Source organism: Sander lucioperca, chromosome 11 (genome assembly GCF_008315115.2).
Source record: "Sander lucioperca isolate FBNREF2018 chromosome 11, SLUC_FBN_1.2, whole genome shotgun sequence".
In the NCBI taxonomy this organism is placed as follows: domain Eukaryota; kingdom Metazoa; phylum Chordata; class Actinopteri; order Perciformes; family Percidae; genus Sander; species Sander lucioperca.
The window spans coordinates 19071213-19094105 of NC_050183.1; the positions used below are offsets into that span (position 1 = coordinate 19071213).

Here is a 22893-nt window from a genome sequence, read left to right on the forward strand (position 1 = left end):
TTTTACATGTGATGTGTCATAGTTGTGAGTCTTCTGATTTATTTTAACCCAGAAATTGTGCAGAGATTAAGGGTGATGATGTGCACTTTAAACAAACTGAAGTTGCAGGTTTATTACAGACTAGCATATCCAGACTTTGTAAAGTATTAAGTGATTGAAAAGTCTGGAACGTTGAGAGTCTTTATCTGGAGAAATATGACGACTGAACAGCTGCAGGATTACTGACAGCATGGTGTTCAGCTGCAGGAGAGCCTGTGTGAAGTTTGATTTAGAAACGTATCCTCTTCCTCGGACTAACAACCGGTCGTTCTCTGATCAACTTTCTGCCTCGTTTAGGTTTATTTCTCTTCGTCACAGCTGGTTTCTGATCCACCTGATGTTCTACTGAAGTCCAAAGTGCGTCGGGATGTCAGAGTTGTTGGTCAGGTGAAGTCAAATTAAAGTTTGTGTTTTGGCCGGGGGCTCCAGTTTTCGTGACAAGGCAGTGAGGATGAGGTTAAATTTGTTGTAACGATCTGATTGGTTGACTGAAGCTCCGCGGCTTCCCCACAGCAGCCGCAGCTGAAAGTCTGTTTTGAACACCTCCAACAGGTCTTCATCGCACGTGAACCCTGAAGACAGGAAGAAAAAAAAACACAGCTGTTATTGACATCTTCTGTTTCTGTTTGATAATTTACAAAAGCTATACGCGTCTTTGTGTATAACTTTGTGCCTTTTCTTGTTTTTAACCTTGTAAGAGCTCCTGTGCGTTGGCCGTGTAGGTGTTTGCGTTGTGTGCAACGCCGCGTGCATCCTCCAGGTGGCGCAGCATGATGTCACAGCCTTGGTCGCTGGTCTCCCAGAGCTCCGCCCCCTCGGGTGTGATTGATGAACGCTCCATCAAAGTGAGGAGGGGCAGCAGGAGGGGGACGCAGACCACCGCAGGGGAGAAAGCTGCAGGAAGAGGAGGAGGAGGGAGGTCAGTGGATTGTTTTTAATTTGCTCCTGTATCTCTTAAACTTATAAAACCGTTCTGTCATCTCTGAAATATTATAATAATTACATTATGCATTGTTTCATTTTGGGAATATTACACTTTTCTCCCAGGACGGTATCATTTAAAATCATCCGAGTCCTATCAACACTCTCAAAATCTAAACTTTGTAAGGAAGAAAACGCATGAATTGTACTGTAGCTCTTAAAGGCCCTTCTTATTAGGAATCATGTAAAATGTGTAGAAGAGGTTGAACCTCTTGATTTAAGGTATATTCATCCCGCCATCTCCGTGAGCTTGCATAAAGTATTTTATTAGTCCCTCTTTGTAGGTTTGAAAATGTTTGTCCAGTCCAGTAGTACTACTGTATTTGCCAATATTTTTGTCCCCTTGCAGGATTAAAACAACCAGAGAGAAACTAGCTGCCTCACAACCTCGTTTTTTTAATTTCTGTTTAAAATACACATACATCCCTGGCATCTAGGAGAAGGTAGATTTGACAAGCACATGGATGCAACATCAGGGTCTGATTTCTGCAGGTATTTGGCTGTTTCTTTCCTTTTATTGATTCAATGTTTGAACTGTTTCAGTAATGCTCCTTTGGTCAATATGTTGTAGTGATGTGATTTGATTTCATCTATAACTGGTGTGTGTGTGTGTGTGTGTGTGTGTGTGTGTGTGTGTGTTCAGTACCTGTGCCCTCATACAGATTCTTGTAGAAAGGTCTCAGTGTTTTCTCGTAGTTGATGGCGGTCTGTGTGTAGTTCCTTCGTAGAGTCGTCCATGTTTCCTCCAAACGGCTGATCTGCAGAGGACAACACATCAGCTCTAAGTGTCTCACAGTACCATCAAACATTTTATTTAACAATATCAGAGATAATTACATAGACTGAACTGGTCAAATGTGGTTTCTGAATGTCCAAAAAAATATTTGTGTGTGTGTGTGTGTGTGTGTGTGTGTGTGTGTGTGTATGTGTGAGAGAGTGTGTTCTTGTTTAACTATATTCGTGGGATCCAAAAACCGGGAATACAGTATACTTGTGGGGTCCCGACAGCTTTGTGGGGCCAAAATGCTGGACCCCACAAGTTTAAAGGTCTGTTTGAGGGTTAAGACTTGGTTGTAGGATTAGGGTTAGAATTAGGTTATGGTTAGGTTGAGGGTAAGGGTTAAGGTTAGGCATTTAGTTGTGATGGTTAGGGTAAGGGGCTAGGGAATGCATTATGTCAATGACAGGTCCCCACAAAGATAGTGAGACGCACTATGTGTGTGTGTGTGTGTGTGTGTGTTACCTGCGGCAGGTCCAAAGCTTTCATCAGGGCTGTGAAAGCAAACAGGTCTCCCACCGTGTCCTTCAGCTCCAGCGCTACCAGGATGATGCGATTTAAGGTGGACGCCCGCTCATCCACGCTGCCCGTACATCCCAGAATATCCACGGCAACGCCTATCGCCATGGTGTGGTGCCTGGCAGACAGAGGAGAGGTGGATTATCAATGCGAGCCGCCAGCAGTGGGATCTGTTTTTGTTTGACAGTTTGTAATCTGATCTTTCAGTGTCTGAAGGCGGACAGCCTCTGTGTTTACAGGAAGTACAATGAATAAGCAGGTATGAATCACTGCTGACGTCACCTCAAATTCTAGTTTCAGTGCATCGGCTTTGGCAAAAGCTGTTGTTTTCAATCTTTCTGGCGTGTAACCCCTTAAAATAACTACATTTCAGAGGTCTGAAAATGATGCAGTATTTTACTAGAACAAATTTAAATTACACAAATTTCTGATTTCACAAATATGTAAACTGTGAGCTTGAAGTGTGTAAATTATCTTTTTTATAGGGACTTGAACTTCCTGGAATTGTGTTACTCCATTTTGTATCTGTATGCAACATTTGTGCTGTCATGTGTGTGTGTGTTAGAGGATGGATACCCGAACTGTACCCGACGGGCCAGGCCGGGTTCGGACAGATATTTAGAAATGATGTTCGGGTTCGGGTCGGGCTCGGTCACATCAGCACAATAAGGCAATTAACATTTTAAATTTAAAAAAGCTTATTATGTAAGGTGCGCGCCTGTGTTAACGTGCGCTTGTTGCCCCGTGTGCGCTGATGCGCTTATCTGTTGACATTTCCGTCATTAGTATGAGAAAAAACGAGATTTTAACTGTGTCGGGCTCGGGTCGGGCTAGGACAGAAAAATGCGGCCCGATCCGCACTCTAGTGTGTGTGTGTGTGTGTGTGTTTGATGTTTGTGTTTGAAGTGTACCTTTCCATCGCGGTCAGCCTGGTAGTGTTCTTGCCACTGTTTTTGTATTATTGTTGTTACTTATTACCTATTTATTTATTTTCTTATTTTTTTTTTGTTTTTGTTTTTTGCTTTGCCTTGCTTTAATGCTGCACCACTTCAAGTTTACTGTTTATTTGATTTATTGAATTACTTATAAAAAAATTCTTAGAATGTACAAGTGAATTGTATGTCAAATCGTATGCTTTAATAAAAAGACGTTTGAGAGAAGTGTACCTTTCCATGAGGTCCAGCCTCAGCTGTCGACCGTGCGGCAGCGTCACCAGCTCCAGACCGGAGGACACGCCCATCTGACCTTTAACCTCTGAAGTCACTCCGACTATCCTCGCAACCTGGAGGAGGAAAAAAGGTTTTCTGTTTTATCTTTCTCTCTTATTCTGTCTATCTTGTGTGTGTGTGTGTGTGTGTGTGTGTGTGTGTGTGTGTGTGTTGATTAGCTGTAATGTGTTTGGCTCAAGGCTGTTTTCTTTCTCAGTGATTCTCTCAGAGTCATGAGGATCATTTTATTGCATCAGCTGCAGGAGAGAAATCTAATTCTGTGTGTTACAGCAAGGTTTTCTCCAAATAAGACACGTGTGTGTGTGTGTGTGTGTGTGTGTGTGTGAACAATTATCGTGTCACAATAACGAATTTCAGATTTGAAATTCTCAAATTGTAATCCGCCTAAAAAATTCAGTTTTATTCGCCGGGTTAATGTAAGGAGAAAAAGGAGGTGAAAATGCTTTGGCAATTTACAAATCAATTGATCCTCCAATATATTTAATGATATTAATAATATAATATTAATTAAACAACGGCGCTTTTATAGAGAAATAAAAAATGCTGTTAGATAATTACACTGAATTATATTGTTGGTGTGTGTGTGTGTGTGTGTGTGCGTACCTGGCAGTCGGCCATCAGCAGGTGTCTGGCGATACTGTGGTGATTGTGTCTGAGCAGCAGCTCCTTCGCTCTCTTCAGCACCACCATCTCCAGCGGTTTGTTCTCCGTGGGCAGAAGTCGAGATTGGAACTCTGCCGGCCGGAATGTCGACTCCGTCTCTTCGACCGGCCGCTGGAAACCGCTCCTCCTGTCCTCCTCCCTCCCTACGTCCTCCTCCTCTTCCTCACTGGTGTTTTCTAAAGCAGCGATGGCGTGATGGTAGGAGCTTCTGTCCAGTCCTCTACTCCCTCCCGTCTCCTTCTCCACCCCCTCCTCCTCTCTCCCTGCCTCCCCCTCTCTCCTCAGTCTCTCCACGTAGCTGCAGAGCAGAGGCTGAAGGCCAAGGTACGTGGTGGGGTTGGGGGGATTTGATTCCTCCCAAGCCAGCGGGCTGCAGGACCTCAGGTCTGCGGGGCTCGGCTGCAGGCGTTCAGTCCGTCCTGTTTTAGCCTCTGAATCTGAATACTGACCCGGTTCAGCAGGTGAAAGTACAGAAGTGGAGGAGCTGTGAGAGTCTGCAGGTAGGAGCTGATGGAGGAACTTCAGGGGTTTGACTGGAGTTACAGGAGGGCCTGTGGTGGCTATGGAATAACAATCACACTTTTAATAGTTAAATACTTTTAATTTATTTTTAGAAATTGTGTTTAGAGGAAGAGTTAGTAAATAATAGATATAAATATTACTGTAAATGTTCCGGCCATAGTCCATATAATAATAATAATGAAATGCCTTATTAAAATGGAATATGAGCACCGAGGGCAATTAATAAAGAACAACAGGTGGCCAGGATGGTCCAGCCGGTAGAGCGGGTGCACATATACAGAGGTTCATGCCTCGACGCAGAAGGTCCAAGGTTTGAGTCCAACCTGGGACGATTTCCTGCATGTCTTCCCCCCCTCTCTCTCCCCCTTTTTATTGCTTTCCTATCATTAAAGGCTGAAATGCCCCAAAAATAATCTTTAAAACAAAAAGCAAAAAACAACAACAGAAAAGAAAAAGTTTATGTTAATAAAGGTTAAATAAAGTAAAATTGGTACTAGACAAGACAATTCAATTGGGCTGAAAGCAGCTTGTGAACTTCTTCTGAAAATGAAGAAAATAACTTAAGGCTGAAGGCTTTTTAAAATTAGTAAAGCAATGTCAAATGCATTGCACTACCTTGGAAAGCTGTAATTAATGAGCAGCAGCTACTGCCTCAGAGGCTCTGTGCTGCGTTTTCTTAACGTTAAAAGGATTGCTTTCGGATCTCCATTAAATAGGAAAAAAAGTTTCACCGTCGACCTCCTAGATTTAAGTCGGAGATATTGGAACGTTTTTACAGCCACAACACCATGGGCTCGAATAAGGGGCAATAGGACTTTAAGCTTGTGAAATGATGTTCAGTCTGAGTTTTATTTCACCCTTTTTAAACCTGTGAAAATAATGCACGAGAAAAAACTTTAGTTTATGAACTCCTTTTGTGAAATCAAAGCAAAAACGGGTACTGTGATATTTAAATAGCTTGTGTCACTTCAATTTTTATATAGAAATTCTGAAAATCTTTCAGTTTTGTTCCGCAGGTTTAGAAGCGGTGAAGGAGGATTTACAACTAAAGCCTTCGGAAATATTTCATTTCACACACATCAAATCTAAATCGACATTCAGTGAACCAATACCCCATCTCCCACTTGGAAGAAAAATAAGTGTCAACAACAAAAAATTGAAAATAAAATCCAATATATGTTCTAATTCAGATGATTAGGCTAATTAAAATGGCCAATACAATTAACTGTTTGTATCTGGTTTCACTAACAACTTCAAACATGTAACACGATCAAAATAGCTAATTTAAGTGTACTGTACAAGGCTAGCATTGGGGGGAAACTATCTTGGAATAATGAATTACTAATAAAACATGCTGGCAGACAAAATAAAATGCAGTGGTTAAGTCTGTAGAGGCAGCTAATGTTCCCTGTACTAGTTAATATGTTTTACAGTTGTTACACACATCTTTGAAACTAACAGGGTAAGGATTTATTGATGATAAAAGTGCTCCCAGTAAAGAAAAACAGCAAATGTGCACCTGCTGATATGTCAAAAAAATGCATTTCATTACCTCCACTCCTCCATGTAGAACCAAGAGTTTCCACACACGCGGAGTCCAGGGGAGGTGCAGTTAACCGGGGGGAGGTGGAGGAGTAGTCTGTGAGGCTGGAGGAGCTGGAGGGGGGGGCTAGTGGCTGAAGGCAGGGCGGGCGAGGCAGTCGAGCAAGCGGCACCTTGCTGGGCTTGGGAGGTGGTTTGGGACACAATTGGCTATCAGAGCCCCGGATGGCCTGGCCTGTAAACACATGAACAATACTGTCATCACATTATCACACAACACCTTTTATCACATAGACTTGATTGTTTTGAATCAATGTATCCTCTGATATTTTCCTTCTCATTTCTGTGACAGTGAACCATGTAACGCCATGTAGTTACTTTACTTTATTTGCCAAATTTGAATCCGAAAGAACCAACCAAAGAATGTGTGAAAGCACAAAAAGGACAGGGTTAAATTGAATTTCCTATCTGCATGCAAACAATGGCAGGAGCATGTAAGGAGACAGCTTAAGATCAATGGTTCTGCGGAGGTTCCACGCGGCGCTTTCGCCACAGCCTACGTAAGTGGCCTGAAGTTTATATGTGTGCGACGATGTCTTTAAGAGAATAGCAGGGCCAGCATGTGTGTGTGTGCGTGGGGAGTGTGTGGTAGAGCGAGTGAGAGAGTGACGGTGATCAGCTTTGGAGCGAGGACTCTAGAGAGATATAGTGAGAGAAACAAAGTGTCTCCCCTGTGCTTCCTGACCACGGTCAGAAATCTGTAGCAGGAAAAGTTAACCCTCTCCTAGATTTCATGTTGTTTATGGAAAAGGAGAACCAGGAAATGAGTAGGGGGACATGTGACGCAACCAAGCCACGGCCGAGTGGCGTGCGTCGCCACGGCATATAGTTAAATTTGCACGTCACCCTACATACCCTTGGCATTGATTTTACACGGAAGCATAAATCAGCCTTTACACCTATGTGTGTGTGTGTGTGTGTGTGTGTGTTACAACAAATAAGATTGCTATACTGTTGTACGGGAGCAACAAAGCTTTTCTTCTTACCTTACCGACTTCAGTGTACTTTTTCCTCGCCTACATTTATTTAGTGTTATTTTCATTTGTTTTAAAATGCTTTCATTTCTGTTTATTTTGCACTTCTGGTGAGGCACACTACATTACATATTTACTGTGTGAATGAAAAGTGCTGCGTAAATAAAATGTCTGATTATTAAGACAAACAATTGCATGGACAGTTTTGTGATTTATTTGGCAGCGACAATGTGCTTTACATTCAGATAGTATACCTGCAGATATATAATTAAGCATTGCGTTAGTTCATGCAGGACACGGAAGTCAAAGGCCCACTAATTGAATTATCATTCCAGCCAGTCACAACCGACCATTTTCACATCAGGCGGTCCATTTAAATGCTTCCCTATTCCTCTCTGCTTCCTGCTACTCCAATGCTGTCTCACACCGCTGCTTCTGGCAAAGCTTGCCTCCACCACCCCAGCCTCCACCTTCCCAATTTTTGGGTGTCATCATAACTATGTCTGAAATTGTTTTGATGTCTTGGATTGGGCCTACTCTTGTGTACAGGGGGGTCTCAGCAGCATGCTCCCTGTGTCATCTTAGCATGCGGCTTGGCTGATCCAGGGATCATCATCAGAACAGAGCCTTCATCTCCAAGTATAACTGTATTTCCATTTGTTGCAATAAATGGTTAAATCTATGACGAGGGGTTCCTGACTGGACTGTATTTGTACTGAATGTGCACGCAATTTGATGCTGTATGTTCACATGTAGATCCCGCTCAACAAGCGGATAATATGGTTACCAAGCATCATATAAATACTGGGTTGACCGATGATCTTTAGGTTGTGCAATATTACTGAGGTTTTTGAGTGTTAATAAGCTGATTAGTGTAACATTGGATTTTATCCTCCTACTGACCTGCCAGAAGCTCTGCAGATCTCCGTGAGACTGAGGGACTCAGCAGCGGCTCACTGCCCGTCCGAAAGACTGGAGACTTTGGGCTCGGGAGAGAGGGGTCAGCAGACTGCTGGGGCTGCGCTTTGGATCCTGGGAAGATGAGGAGAAGACAAGTAGAGGTGGTCACAGAAAGAAAAGAATAGAATAAAGGAAAATAGGTGTGTAAACCAAATAGAATGTATAACACAAAAAAAGGAGAAAAGAGGAAATGGGTGATAAAATAAGCTGGTCATAATCCTTACCACTCAGACTACTTTTTGTTTTTCAGATTTGATCATCTAAATTAGATTTGTTTATAAAAATCACGTACAGCACAATAAAGAGTGAATAGAGGCTCCAGTATGCTTCAAACATACAAACAAGTCTTGTCTAAAGGCAAAGGGTTTACAAACGCTCAAAAGCAAGGAGAAAAGACAGCAATGAATCCTGTAAAGCAGCCCACACACGTTTAAACTGTGTCTTCGCAAAAGGCATTCAGTGTTGCACTCGGCTGTACACAGAAAATGCACTTTACTTTTACACCTCTGCACACCTGGCCAATCACGGCAATCACTTTTACTTACCAAGAGGCAGGTAGCTTTCTGATTGGTGTGCCTTGAGCGGGCGTCGCCTCTCTTGGACCTGATTGAGACTTGCTGGTTGGCTGCCACAGCGATCCTTTGACCTGAGTGAAAGTGGACGTCCAATTATCAATACACATAAAACACCTACAAATACAAAAGGGAGAAATAAAGCAAACCCTTTTTGTAATAATAATAATCAAAAGCTTAACACAGTAAGAATACAAAGTAACATTAATGAACACGAAACAAAGAAAGACAACACTGAGTTCTTATTCATATTTCTCTTCCTTCATTATACCACTCCTCTCTCTTTGTTCTGTTCTACTCTGGACCACATATTTATCTTTTCCTCGTTCCCTCTCCGTCTCTTTACTCAGACAGATATGAACTCCATACATTAAGCTCAATGTACTTGTGAAATTACACACTAATGTCCCCTTCAGCAGAAAAGTCACACACACCATGTCTTTATTTATAGAGGACTTACGATACATATGGAACATGTTGTATATACAGCCCACTGCCTGGATGATGAATCTCAACAGCTCGAGGCTACGTGTTAAAAGCTTAAAAGCAGGAAGGGATTTAAAGGGTTGATTTAAGTCTTTCAGAGAGTGTGAGAGAAAGAGAAACAAAGAGAGAGAGAGTATGACTGAGTGAAGGTGGGTCTCCATTATTCAAATATAGCAGACAGCTTGTTATTTGGTCTGTAGCCCACTACGCACTTTCAGTAATAGGTTTGTGTCCCTTGGAGCTAAAAATCACAACAGTCCTTAACCCAGTATTTGTCAAATCTAATAAATTATACATGCTTAATATGTGATCGTCTAGAAACAACAAACACACACATCATTCCAGCCACTGAGGAATACTGGTGTTAATCAGTGTGTTTGTGTGGGTTTCTAGTTGGGTACCAACCTGAGCTGGCTGCCCCGGCTCACGCCGTTGTCCCGGGCGTGTGTGCTGTCGTGCACCGTGTGTGTGTTGTCGTGTGTGTGTCCGTTGGTAATGTTGAGGCTGAGGCGCTTCTTATTCTGCCTCTCCTGCGCCATGAGCGTCTCTCGATGGTGGCTGGACAACCCGTACTTTTCCTCCAGACAGCGCAGCGGCAGCCCTCTGTTAATTGGCTGGAAGATAATGGCTCCTACCACCTTAAATGCACAGATAGAAGATGAGATAACATTAAACTCAACATGTTTTTTTCATCAAACAGTCTCTCTTAGTGAAATAAGGGATATAAAAACTGGGTAACACTTTACTTGAAGGAATCTACATAAGAGTGACATGACACTGTCATGAACACATGACCCTAACTCTAACTATATAACTATAACTATATATAAATATATTTTATTTATTTTGTAATGTCTTTTGGAGAGAGACTGGGGTAGTTGTGGAGTTGACCTTTTAGGGCCCTGACACACCAACCAGACGGGCCGACCGTCGGCAGAAAAGCCAGTCGGACTGATCAGTCGGGTCCCGAGGTCCAAAAAATGCCTCAGAACACACTGAGGCGACGCCGACTTGAGCGTACGCTCTGCGCGTGCGCGAAACGTAATACGTCTCCATAGCAGCAGGCGGCGCTGCTCTGTATTGTTTCCATTAACAGTCTGATTATTTCCCAGTAAATGAAAACCGGCAGCTGATTGGACGAACGCGTCACGTGGTTCTTTTTTCTCCGGAAATTCACAGCCAGACTGTCATGGCGGCTTCGTTCAGAATACGATCTCATATTGTACTAAAATAGTTCACCGAAACGTGTTTCTGAAAACATTTTAAGCGAGAAATAGGCCGTGCAGTTGCTGAATCTGTCTTCATTTCAGATTGACAAAGGTCAGTTTAAAAGATTTTCGTCAGATTTTGAGAGGCTCATCCGCTCCCCATTTCCGGGTGAGTCCCGACTGCCCTTCCCCGACTGAACATGTCGGGTCGGCCCAAATGAATGCCGACGGCTCCTCGGACGGCCGACAGCACGGGACACACCGAACAGACTCGAGTCACGGACCTCGCCAGACGGCCCGACTATGAAGGTAAATATGGTGCAAAAAGGGAGAGCTTGTAGAATACAATGTGAGAACTTGCAGAACAAAAAATCTGAACTTGTATGTTAAAATTTGCACTTGTAAAAATTTAATTTGCACTTGTAAAAATAAAATTTGCACTTGTAAAAAATATTCACACACGTGATCTGAATTTGAAGTCATACAAAGAAAAAAAACATGAGAGCTTGTAAAAAAAATCTGAACTTGTAAGTTGAAATTTGCACTTGTAGAAAATGTTCACACACCTGTATTCTGAATGTGAAGTTACAGAAAAAATATTCACAAGTGTGTAGATTGATATTTACATGAACACAATGACAGCTGCAAACTTATAATGCAACATTTACTCGTATACTTTTTTTTTTTACTCTGGTTCATTTTCCATCACAACCACAACTCAGTGATTACAACCTCTCGAATCTGTCACTGCAACTTCACATATGTGCTCTCTCGCATCACAAAGTGGCGAATCTGCGCACCTCGACTTTCACAACACTTGACGATACATTTGGTGCAAAACTAATTTGTACCTGTGGACTTAGGCTGTGGAGCTTTGAGCTAACAGAACGGGAAAAGCCTTCTTATATACAGTCTATGGGAAAATCAGGGTTTCTATCGCCAGATGAGGGACAACTCTGTCTGGCTTATTTATGTAGCATGGAAACTTGGTGGAATAGCATGCTAGCGTTAGCTAACTAGCAGCCAGCCCGCTTCTAAATAAATACCTTTTAATTGTCTAAACATTTTTAACAGTCAAACTAAAACACTGGCGGTGAGCTCCACGGCCTGCAGCCGCAGACGGACTGTCATCAGTGGGTAACAGGTGCCAAGTTTCGCATCCCTGCCGAGAATTGCATCCACTAGGGAAAATAATGATTTTATAAGGCAAAGTACTGTTTAAAAACTAGGCAATAGTAAATCTCTTTGTCATGTTCATCAATAATGATTAGGATTTTAGAAGGTTTAGAGACATCAATGTTTTATCAGACTCTGTAGTAGCATTTCCTTGCTACCTAGATGCAATTTTCGGCAGCAATGAATTCTGCAGAAATGATTGTTTCTGCCCAAGCGGGTGCAATTCTTAGCAGGGATGCACAACATCAGCAAAGCAAGCTCTGGTAATGGCCGGGGGATGGGCCGCTGCTACCGGATGTGGGGCTCTCCGTGTCCCGCTGGAGCTCCGACTGCAGGTCGAGGTCGGCAGCGAAGCTTTCTGGCAAAAGCAGTGTTGCTACGCTGGTCGATCCCCACTGATGACAGTCCGTCTGCGGCTGCTGGCCGTGGAGCTCACCGCCAGTGTTTTAGTTTGACTGTTAAAAAGTGTTTAGATAATTAAAAGGTATTTATTTAGAAGCGGGCTGGCAGCTAGTTAGCTAACGCTAGCATGCTATTCCACCAAGTTTCCATGCTACATAAATAAGCCGGACAGAGTTGTCCCTCATCTGGCGATAGAAACCCTGCTTTTCCCGTTCTGTTAGCTCAAAGCTCCACAGCCTAAGTCCACAGGTACAAATTAGTTTTGCACCAAATGTATCGTCAAGTGTGTTGTGAAAGTCGAGGTGCGCAGATTCGCCACTTTGTGATGCGAGAGAGCACATATGTGAAGTTGCAGTGACAGATTCCAGAGGTTGTAATCACTGAGTTGTGGTTGTGATGGTAAATGAACCAGAGTAAAAAAAAAAGTATACGAGTAAATGTTGCATTATAAGTTTGCAGCTGTCATTGTGTTCATGTAAATATCAATCTACACATTTGTGAATATTTTTTCTGTAACTTCACATTCAGAATACAGGTGTGTGAACATTTTCTACAAGTGCAAATTTCAACTTACAAGTTCAGATTTTTTTTACAAGCTCTCATGTTTTTTTTCTTTGTATGACTTCAAATTCAGATCACATGTGTGTGAATATTTTTTACAAGTGCAAATTTTATTTTTACAAGTGCAAATTTTATTTTTACAAGTGCAAATTTTATTTTTACAAGTGCAAATTTTAACATACAAGTTCAGATTTTTTGTTCTGCAAGTTCTCACATTGTATTCTACAAGCTCTCCCTTTTTGCACCATATTTACCTTCATACCCGACGCCCGATTATCGGGCTGGTGTGTCTTCTCTCTTATTCAAAGTTTTAATCTCCCGCTGTCCGTCCTGTCCAGTGGTTCTTTTAACCTGTTTAATATCCTGCCATCTTTTAAAACAGCATTTTTGTATAACCTAACCCGGCTTTTTTAAGGAGATTTTAAGTATTTTATTTACACCTGTGGTCCTCTTGTGCCTGTGCCCCTCGCAACGCCCAGAAAACTGGTCGAGGAAGCCAGTCCATAGTTTAGGAGGGTGGTATAAGGTCAGTAAGAGTATAGCTGGGTCAACCCTCAGAGTGAGGGCAATATACTCGAAAGAAGAGAAATCGCCAAGATTGACTCTAATGCAGTTATATTTATTTGAGAAGATGGTGGCAATTCCACCCCCTCGTTTACCCTGTCTAATAGAGTGAAAGAAATTATAATTTGGGGAACAGGTTCAACAAGAACAGCTGCGCCGTCCGTAGTTAGCCAGGTTTCAACAAGAAACAGAAATTCCAATTGTTTTTCACTGATAAAATCATTGATTGCAAAAGTTTTAGTAGTGAGAGTGCCTATAGTAGGCAATAGTAGTTTAGTAGACCCATGCTAGCTGAAAGTGCATCTGGCTTTAAAGGAACATGCTGAGGTATGGAAAGAATATTAGTTAGGTTTCTAATTTTAAAATTGCCTTTTCTTTTCACTATACGCTGGGCAGAAATCAACGTTGGAATAGAACCATAAGCGTGTGTTATGTTATTACATGAAGCAGCTTGACCTATGGTAGCAGCAGTACTATATGTTACCCTGTGGAAAACATTCTCAGATCCATCCAAATGTACAGTGCCATTTGAAATAATACCTGGGGGGGATGAATCTGTGATATTAGTATCAGTAGTGCATTTTATGTAGAGAAGATTGTTTTTATTAACCCTATTAACTGTGTAATGAGGACAGGAGGCCCTATCTGTGACAACAGTCTGAATGGGGAGATGGACCGGTGGTGGTGTTGATGGCAAGAGAGTACAGTATCCATAGCTGATACCAGAGAGGGCGAAAGGGATTTCAGGGTATGTGTGTGTTGTGTAAATAGTCAATCGTATGGTGAGGACCGCACAGCATGCTGGACGTTAGCGGCTAGCTAGATTAAAATTGTCAACGAAATCAACCTTGTGTGCCACACATGCAGACTGAAGCCAGTTGTGAAGACTAAAGACTCTGCTGAAGCGACTGGCACCACGGCCCAGTGTGGGAATGGGACCTGAGATAAAAACAGATTTGCCACATTGTTTTAAAAGGTTAAAAAGTTGGCTAAAATCTTTTTTGGTCAGTTCTGACTGTTGGCGGGCTGTATCGTTGGTTCCCACATGGACATGGATCCTTTTTATGGAAGTCGGGAGTGAAGGTAATAGATCCCGGAGTTTTTCCCGGATGACAGTGACCGTAGCACTGGGGAAACAGTGTCTAGCTGCATTGAAAAAGCGTACACTCCTGATAATGGAATCACCGATGATCAACGTAGTAGGGGAAAAGAGCGGATGAGGGGATGGAGACTGGGTGCTAACAGCACCGTGGGTGGACCGAACAGGTAGTTGTAGTGATGGAAAACGGGGCTGGGGCCTTGTTGGAGGGTGTCCAACAGCAGACTCGGGACGAGGGAGGCCACCAGATCTTCTGGCAGCATCCCTTATGAGCTGCCGGCGAGTGGAGGAAACCCCTCGCCGTTTCCTTTGGAGGTCAATCAAGGCATCCCTCTGGTCATCAGCTACGGTGGGAGCCAGAGCCAGGTGGTCACCTGCCGTTTGCCTGTCCGCCTGAAGCGGAGCCGGAGCCTGCAGGGGGGCTGAAACCTGGAGGGGAGCCTGGAATGGGGTGTCGTTGGCCAGCTGGTGAGTCGAGGCCAGTGGAGGAGCCGGAGTCAGAGGATCATCAGAGGCCAGTAGTGCAAAGTGGTTCGAGATTTCCAGGCTAGGTGGCGATGCCTTGCTCGCACCCGCCGTTTGCCTTGGACGACCACGGATCTGCACCACGGACCACGGCGACTGCGGTGTAGAGCAGGCCGGCTGAGGACAGGTGGAGGGTCCCAATGGACCGTGTCCTGCAGGGCTGTTGTGAGAGACGCCAGCTGTCTGGATTTCCCGGCAGCTACGTCCATGAAGTTGGACAGGAGAGCCTCTTTTTGCCGCAGCTCGTCGGTGAGTTTTTGGATTTCATTTTTGAGGTAGATGATCTTCTTTGCAGCTTGGTTGAGTAGTATAGGTCGCTCAAGTGTTGTTGTCATGCTGAGTGTTGTATGACTAGTTTGGGAAATCTGGTGTGGAAAAGTCAGTTAGCCCAAAGGCTACGCTCAGGCATGCATGTGGCTATGCAATTGTTTGTCAGGGAAATACTCATTTGTTTGTTGCGTTTCAGCGCAACAAACTTTTGCTGCTGCAGCTTTCCGATACAGTGCACAAAGCTGCGAACTCTGCTGTATATTCACGTGATATTAGGTAGGTACATTTTAAGACCATTAGGCTCACACAGCAGTTTTAAGACTTTTAAGATACGAACCCGCAGCTACAATCCTACCAGCAGCAGAAGTATAAGTATGACAGCTGATGTTTAGAGTAGACCAGTATCTCCTGTGTTCTGCGAGGTAAAATTAGTCTGGTGGCTTTGAGGAGATCATAGATGATATAGCAGACGAACGATGTATACAATTTCTGAGATCTGCGTGACCTAGATTCAGGTGAAGATTTGCATAACAATATTCGACCAAACCCACCTGGGAGACAGGTTTTCTGTTGCCAACATAGTATCTCACAAGTGCAGGGACGTGTTCAAACCCTTCCCTCTCCAGCCGGTACTCGACTCTGGAGTAGGCTTCGTTCATCATCACTACCTGAAGAGAGATGTAAAAAAAAAAAAATAACGTATTTATTAGTTATTACTTGGTGGTTCCCAACCTTTTGTTATCTGTGACCCCTTAAAATGAAGCGATCAATTGTCACAGGTTGCATTTGTCTGTTGTTACCAGTTCAAACAAAGAGTGACGTTTACTTCTCTAATATCTATTTTTTTTTAAATGTAAAAAGTATTCACCTGAAAACAGCAAATATTAACACATATTCTGGAAAACACTTAACCTAACACAGTATTTTTGTATTTCCAGTTACATTAGTTCCATCTGTGATTGTGGCTGTCAGCCATTAAGCAACATTTATTTATAATAACACATATTTAAATGATGCTGAAATGTTAAATAGGTGCTGAGGTTGCCAATCCCATTGAGAATCAACATCCGTCTGGAGCTTTTCTTGCTTTAATTTTATGACATTATGAAAAATAATATGAACAATTCTCAGAAGATCCCCATGTCAGACTTTATTTATTATTAATGATTTATGACTCTTAAGTTGTCTTTAAGGTGCTGCTTTAGGTTGCTTCTAAAGTTTAAGAGTAGGCAATATATATATATATATATATATATATATAAGTATATAAAATAAAATAAAATGGGTTTAAGATGGTGTCAGAATGGGTTCCACCACCAAACCAAAGTATTACATTATGCACCTTCCTACTACTAAGTGTTTGTCAGTTTTATATGAATTCATAAACGTTATTTTACCCTTTTGTTGATTTTAAAGTGCTGGGCAGCATTTCGCCACTGGCAGGTCAGGACATAACTTCCTGGACTGGACAGCGAATCACGGATCAGGAAATCTCCGTCACGCTGCACCAAGTTTTCTGCAACCTGGAACAATACAGAGGTTTACATATGGGCGCACACACACGCAGGCACACCGTGCTTGTTTACAGTCCAAACATTTAATTAAATCTAAGGATGGTCAGCTGTTATACTGTTACCTTCTTTATGAGCTCAGTGCCGGATGGTTTGCAGCGGTTACGTAAGACATGGAGATATTTAAAACCTCAACCTCTCACAGTATTTATCCAGCTAGAAAATCCTCAGATAGATTTGAACATTTGTGTTTTATAACTTAACTTTCAGATGGGAAATGTGCTCTTATTTTTAACCCATACAGAGTTATATAATATGACAAAAAAAACCTACTCCAGGTCCATTTACCAGCTTTTTCTGGACATTTTAGCCGAATCCCAACTGAAAGATTTAAGACTTGGGTCAGTGAGCTTTTTCCGTGACAGCTAAGCTACTTCCATCTGTTGTGCAACACCACACGATTTCGTTGAAAGCTCCAGAAAAAGCTAATAAATAGACCTTCAGTTAACATTAACATTAGTTAGTTTTAGACTTTCTTTGTCAAACTACTGTCTCCAAGGTTAAGAATTAACTTTCACTTTAATGCATGCAAACAGAGCTGAATCAATTCAATTTTATTAATTAGCATATTGACAGAAAATTTATTAGCTATAACTATAATAAAAGAATGGTTAATTGTCTTTTTTGTAGGACAAAATATTAAATATTTGTTTAGTTTCAGCTTCTCAAATGTGAAGATTTTATGCTTTTCTTTGTCATATATTATATATATAATTGGGCTTTAGACTGTTGGGTAAATAAAACAAGCAGATTGAGTCATAAGGGACATTTTTAAAAACTTATCAGAACAGAACAAGAATAGATGTCAAATATTTGATCTAAAAAAAGCATTTACTTCATTAAATCAAAACCCAATTAAAAGCGGGTCTGAGGGACGTCATGATACATAATATTTAATTTAAAAATCAGAATGATATTTGTGTTAGACAGGTAACTAATGAGCTGAAAATGTCTATTTATCTTTGTATCCATTACAATCTTGTTACATTCACTGCCTCTCTTCTTTCTCTCTCTCGCTCTCTCTCTCTCTCTCTCTCACACACACACACACACACACACACACACACACACACACACACACACACACCACCCTTCAGTTGCAGACTTTAATTAAGCAAGTGTTTGTATAGTATATAATAGTGGTTTAGGTTAGTTTAGCCAAAGGAAGCAGCTTATTAAAATGATTACATCTCAGAGCTGGCTTTCAGAGGGAACACAATCTCTCTCTCTCTTACACACACACACACACACACACACACACACACACACACACACACACACACACACACACACACACACACACACTATACAGAAAGGGCTTTTTGTACAATCACCTGACGTTATAAACCACACTCTGCTGCAGAAGCCACTATTTAAGCTTTAACCTTTCTGTAAGCACTGTGTGTGCCGTGTGGCAGTTTAGTAATAGGCGATCTGGTTCAACAAGTTTTTAACTGAGCTTTTAAAGGGAGGGACTCATGACTCAGATTTTTGTGTGTGTGTTACCTGTCTGGGAATCGCTCCGTGGTACCATGCGTGGCTTCTCGGCTCCTCGCAGTTCATCTTTAGTTCTTCCTCCAGCTCTCTGCGAAGTTTCTCTGAAGGACAGTCCACGATGAACTGATCTCTGGAGAACTGCGATAATAAATACAGAAATAACAGAACTGAATAAAGTGGTTGACTTTATGGAAAAACACACAGAAAAACAGACGTCAGTATCTTCATTCATCCGTCCTTAGCTATGATGACAGCTATACAGACCATAAATGTTAGTAGTTCTAGTTATGGGAGCGTAGCTGACACCTAAAACCTCAAGACTGACAACAATCATAAAAGTTGAACAGTTCCTTATTACCTAAAACAAACAATGATGGGGTCAAAGCTCAAAGGCACAGATACAGAAATGACAAATATTGCCATCACTCCAGAGTAGTCTATATCGACGAAGTTCCACTTTCAGAATTGCTCCGGTGCTGCCGGAAATTCCACTGGATGTCCCTCTTTTTAGGCCGGATGTCTGTCACCTTCCACTTTTTTGTGTTGGCATTCTAAACTCCGGTGGATTTATTATGACTATGGTTAACTGCTCCTCAGATCTCTGCAGGGTAAATCCAGACAGCTAGCTAGACTATCTGTCCAATCTCAGTTTTCTGTTGCACGACTAAAACAACTTTTGAACGTACACGTTCCACCAAAACAAGTTCCTTCCCGAGGCTATTTTGCAGAGGCAGCATCATTGTGTCCGGGGCTTAGCACCGCCCAAGATAATTGTGATTGGTTTAAAGAAATGCCAATAAACTGGTTTCTCTCCCATCCAGGAATCCTGTGTGGACTAGCCAGACCCTCCTCCACAGCGCTGTGGAGGAAGGTCTGGCAATGTGTAGTAGTTAATGTATATAATGTTGTATAATATTATTGTTTAATGTGTTTGTTTGTTTATTTATGTATGCACCTTTTACCAAGGCAAATTCCACATAAGCATACTTACTGTGGCAATAAAACCTTTTCTGATTCTAATAAAAAAAACTATATGATTAGATAACACGTGGTAAGGCACAATACAACTTACAGGACATAAAAAGGCTTGGTAAAATACAAAGCTTTATAGGAGCCAGTAACAGAAATAAAAAAACAACAACTTCCTAAACAAGCAGCAATCCTACTTTAAAAAAAGCCCCAAATAACTAATTTGCCTCATAGGACTTACAATCTGTGCAAACGACAACACGCAATATTCTTAAAACCAAATTGAGTGAAGGTGACCCAAAACACAGAAGGTTACGAAACTAGGATACCAAGACAGGTACCAGGGAGAACTAATAGTTTCATTTTATTCAGACATCTGACAGATAATCAAATGATTGACCGGTCATTTTAACCCCGACAGCGAGCACAGAAAGTTTGGAAAATTGAAAAGTGAAGGACAGAACGATCTGGTAACAACCTGACAGGATGCAGAGTCAGCACAACCACCTGCACCACAACACACACACACACACACACACACACACACACACACACACACACACACACACACACACACACACACACACACACACACACACACGTACACACTTACATGACAGCTGCTGGGTCTCTGCATCGCTCCCTCTGTCTAAATACAGACTTCATACCAAACACATACAAACTATTAGATTTGGTCTCTCGTATTAAACAGCTTGTTTTAAAACCCCCACGAGTTCTTTTTCCTTGGTCTCACACACCGTCTCTCTCTCTCTCTCTCTTGCTCTCTCTCTCTCTCTGTCGTAAGTGATTTTCCTCTCTTGGCTTTCTATCCTGACCCCACCCAACTGCCCAGACCTGCCTCCATACACACACACACCTTTACCTGACGTACATACACACATGCACGCACGCACACACACGCACACGCACACGCACATACACAGACAGACAGTGACGCAACTTTCCCCTGATGTGAAACTTTTAGTTGTATGTACTCACTGGTTTGTATTTCCATTTGTTCTGTGTTGAGTTCCTTTTTGTTCCTGTTTTAATAAAGTTTAAAAAAAAACATCTATCCAAGACAGATAATAATGATAAATAAATGTTTTATTTTTTAAAGCTTTTTGGCAAGTTGTATATAATTTGTGCAGGCATAATAGTACAGTACTCTATCGCCAATCTGGCCAGTTTTTGTTAGTTGTCACTAGTCCTCCCACATTAACCTCCCACAGAGTACTGAATTCGTATGTGTAGACATTGGTAAGACACTGATTATCAATACTGTTGGGATTTCCTTTATATTATATTTATATTATATTTTAAATTATAGCCATTTTAGGAATTGAAATGGTTCTTGTGATGAAGGAAAGTACTTGTGAACATGCACACTACTTCTAAAAAGAGAGACCCTTTGGATTTGTTTGATCTTTATTTTCTGCCAAGAAACCAAGTAGGTTAATGAATGGTCTTTTGTGTGCATGTTGTGTCATGTTAGACAGATCAGTTTGGCTTAAACACACAAACAGAAAGTGAACATGCTCATGCACCTGTAATGATGTTGCACGTCTAACTAGTGTTGATAGTTTTAAAAGGCACCTGCCCTTATTGTGCCATAATAACAGCTTCATTATATCAAATTATAAAAGAAGCACATCCATGTTGACCATTTCTGGTAACATTGAAGCTCCAATAAGGGATGCAGTATTTCTGGCATCAACACTGATCCCACTGAGAATCAACATCAATCAATAGTTGCTGACACAATAGAACATGATGAACTTGCCCTCTTATAGTAAAAAAAGGCTTAATGCAGCTCCATAAAAGCTGAATGTGCAGTGCATGCTGTTAATTAAGTTAAGGATCCTGCTTATTCATGTCTCTCATCCAATCACAATCCACAGTCACATTGTGATACGCAATTCGGTATATTTTAAAAAAGCAGCAATAAAATACTTTTTAAATTAACAGCCTAATATTTTGCTCCAAAAAGCTCAAGGAAAACTGGACAATGGTTTCTACTGCAGGTGCATGGTTTTATAATATTATGGTAATGCTATGCTGTGTAGCTGCAACTTAGTTGTAATTTTTCCACTGGACATCATTGATAGCACCTCCACATGCTGGTGTAAAGAGACTTTTAAAAAAGTGCCTAAGGTCACTTAAAGGTGCTGTAGGTAGGATTGTGAAGATCCAGGACTTTGCCAACAAATTTGAACATCAAAAACTTCTCAGTCCCTCCCTCCTTTCTGCTAAAGCCCAAAACGGTCTCCTAAGCCCCTCCCCTCACAAGGGAGAATGAATGCGTGTGCATGAGCAGTGATTGACGTTCACCCTGACTGGTGCATCTGAACAGGGAGCGGTGGATTTTTGCAAATCACACTACAGGCTGTAGATGGTGCCAGAGGAGCTGGATTTTTTTTCTTTTTATTACCTGCTTCATGTAGTTCTACTGGAACATAGGGTCAGTTTCAGCAAATATGACAGAAAGTAAGTTTTATAAGTCTTACCTACTGAACCTTTAATGTTAAAGCCTTGAAGACTCTCTGAAGAATACTTTGATTTAAACCTGCATGGATGAAGAGGTTCAAGCCTAGACTGAACTTACAGTGAGCAGCTACAAGAGTGCTGACATTAACACACACACACACACACACACACACACACACACACACACACACACACGCAAAGGGAATTATTAAACCATGTACTTGAAATTGGAAATATGTCCCCATGGAATTGAAACCTTGTGCACCCTTTCATCTTGTTCTAGTCATTACAATAGACCCCTCTGCCCTCAGTCTCCAAGTCTCCATACATGACAGGAAATCAGCGCATCCTATTACAGCTTCGACACAGAAAACACTAGAGCAGAAGCCAACAGGCCCCTACGTCATAGGGCACATGCACTGATTTAGTTTGTTTGTTCCAGTGCAGCCTGACTTCTGTCGTGCGACTGTGTGTGTTACTGTGTATCTGTGTGTTGGTGCAGCAGTGGAAAGTAGGCTACTAGGGGCTGTTTAATTGAGCTGTCAATCAGTCACGCCACACGGTGCCATTGATTTCACTGTCTGGAATCACATGTGCAATATATTTGCCAAGTAGTTTGGACACGTGAAAATATTTTTTTTCTTCTTTTTTTTTTAAACAAATGACTCAATGAATTAATAGATAAATAAACTGCAAAAATCTGAATTTAATTATTTTTCCTTTATTCATGTCTTCAATGGAGTCTAAAAAAAGATTAACATTTTTGTTTTTGTAGGTATAAAAAATTGAAAACGACGGTGTGATTTTGTGTTTTCATCTTGAGGTGGATAATCTACAACAATATTTTTCAATTTTTCAATATTTTTAAGTTATCTTTGCAGCAGGAAACAGAATAACTTTTGAGTGTGGGGACAAATCCAAGTGAAAATCAGTTTCAACCTTTCTAATGCTTTTATAAAATCTGCGTATTTTAGGTTCAGTGTCACTTCATCATTAATACTTTATCGTTCTAGGGTTAAGGCAGGCAGAAAGGAGGAAGAAGATGTACTTAAGATTTAGAGATTGCATCACCTTCATTTTGTTTTACTTTTTGTTTTGCTTTTCTGTTACACATCAGTTAAAAGCAGTATGTCACACCCATTAACCCACTGTCTGGGCAGCTTGCTTTTCCTGTCGTACCGGAATTACACAACACATTTAGACTGAGATGAGCTGAACTGGATAAAACCAGAGCCCGTC

At 41.6% G+C, this 22893-nt stretch overlaps 1 protein-coding gene across 4 annotated transcripts in view; it reads right to left on the reverse strand.

Moving 5' to 3' along the window:
• The window catches only part of bcar3 (BCAR3 adaptor protein, NSP family member), a 77272-nt gene continuing 54379 nt past the window's right edge, over nt 1–22893 (reverse strand). For 3 of the 4 annotated variants that reach the window (XM_031282353.2, XM_031282354.2, XM_031282356.2), the window contains 13 exons: nt 18208–18336; nt 16528–16653; nt 15682–15798; nt 9731–9963; nt 8813–8913; nt 8211–8339; nt 6284–6508; nt 4150–4769; nt 3484–3599; nt 2264–2435; nt 1667–1778; nt 730–933; nt 1–611 (listed from right to left, as the gene is read on the reverse strand). In XM_031282353.2, the coding sequence (XP_031138213.1) occupies nt 433–611; nt 730–933; nt 1667–1778; nt 2264–2435; nt 3484–3599; nt 4150–4769; nt 6284–6508; nt 8211–8339; nt 8813–8913; nt 9731–9963; nt 15682–15798; nt 16528–16653; nt 18208–18336 (2463 nt within the window). In that variant the 3' untranslated portion in view covers nt 1–432. Of the gene's footprint in view, nt 612–729; nt 934–1666; nt 1779–2263; nt 2436–3483; nt 3600–4149; nt 4770–6283; nt 6509–8210; nt 8340–8812; nt 8914–9730; nt 9964–15681; nt 15799–16527; nt 16654–18207; nt 18337–19925; nt 20085–22893 lie in introns of those variants that run through there. The other variant, XM_031282355.2, reaches the window with a different exon arrangement.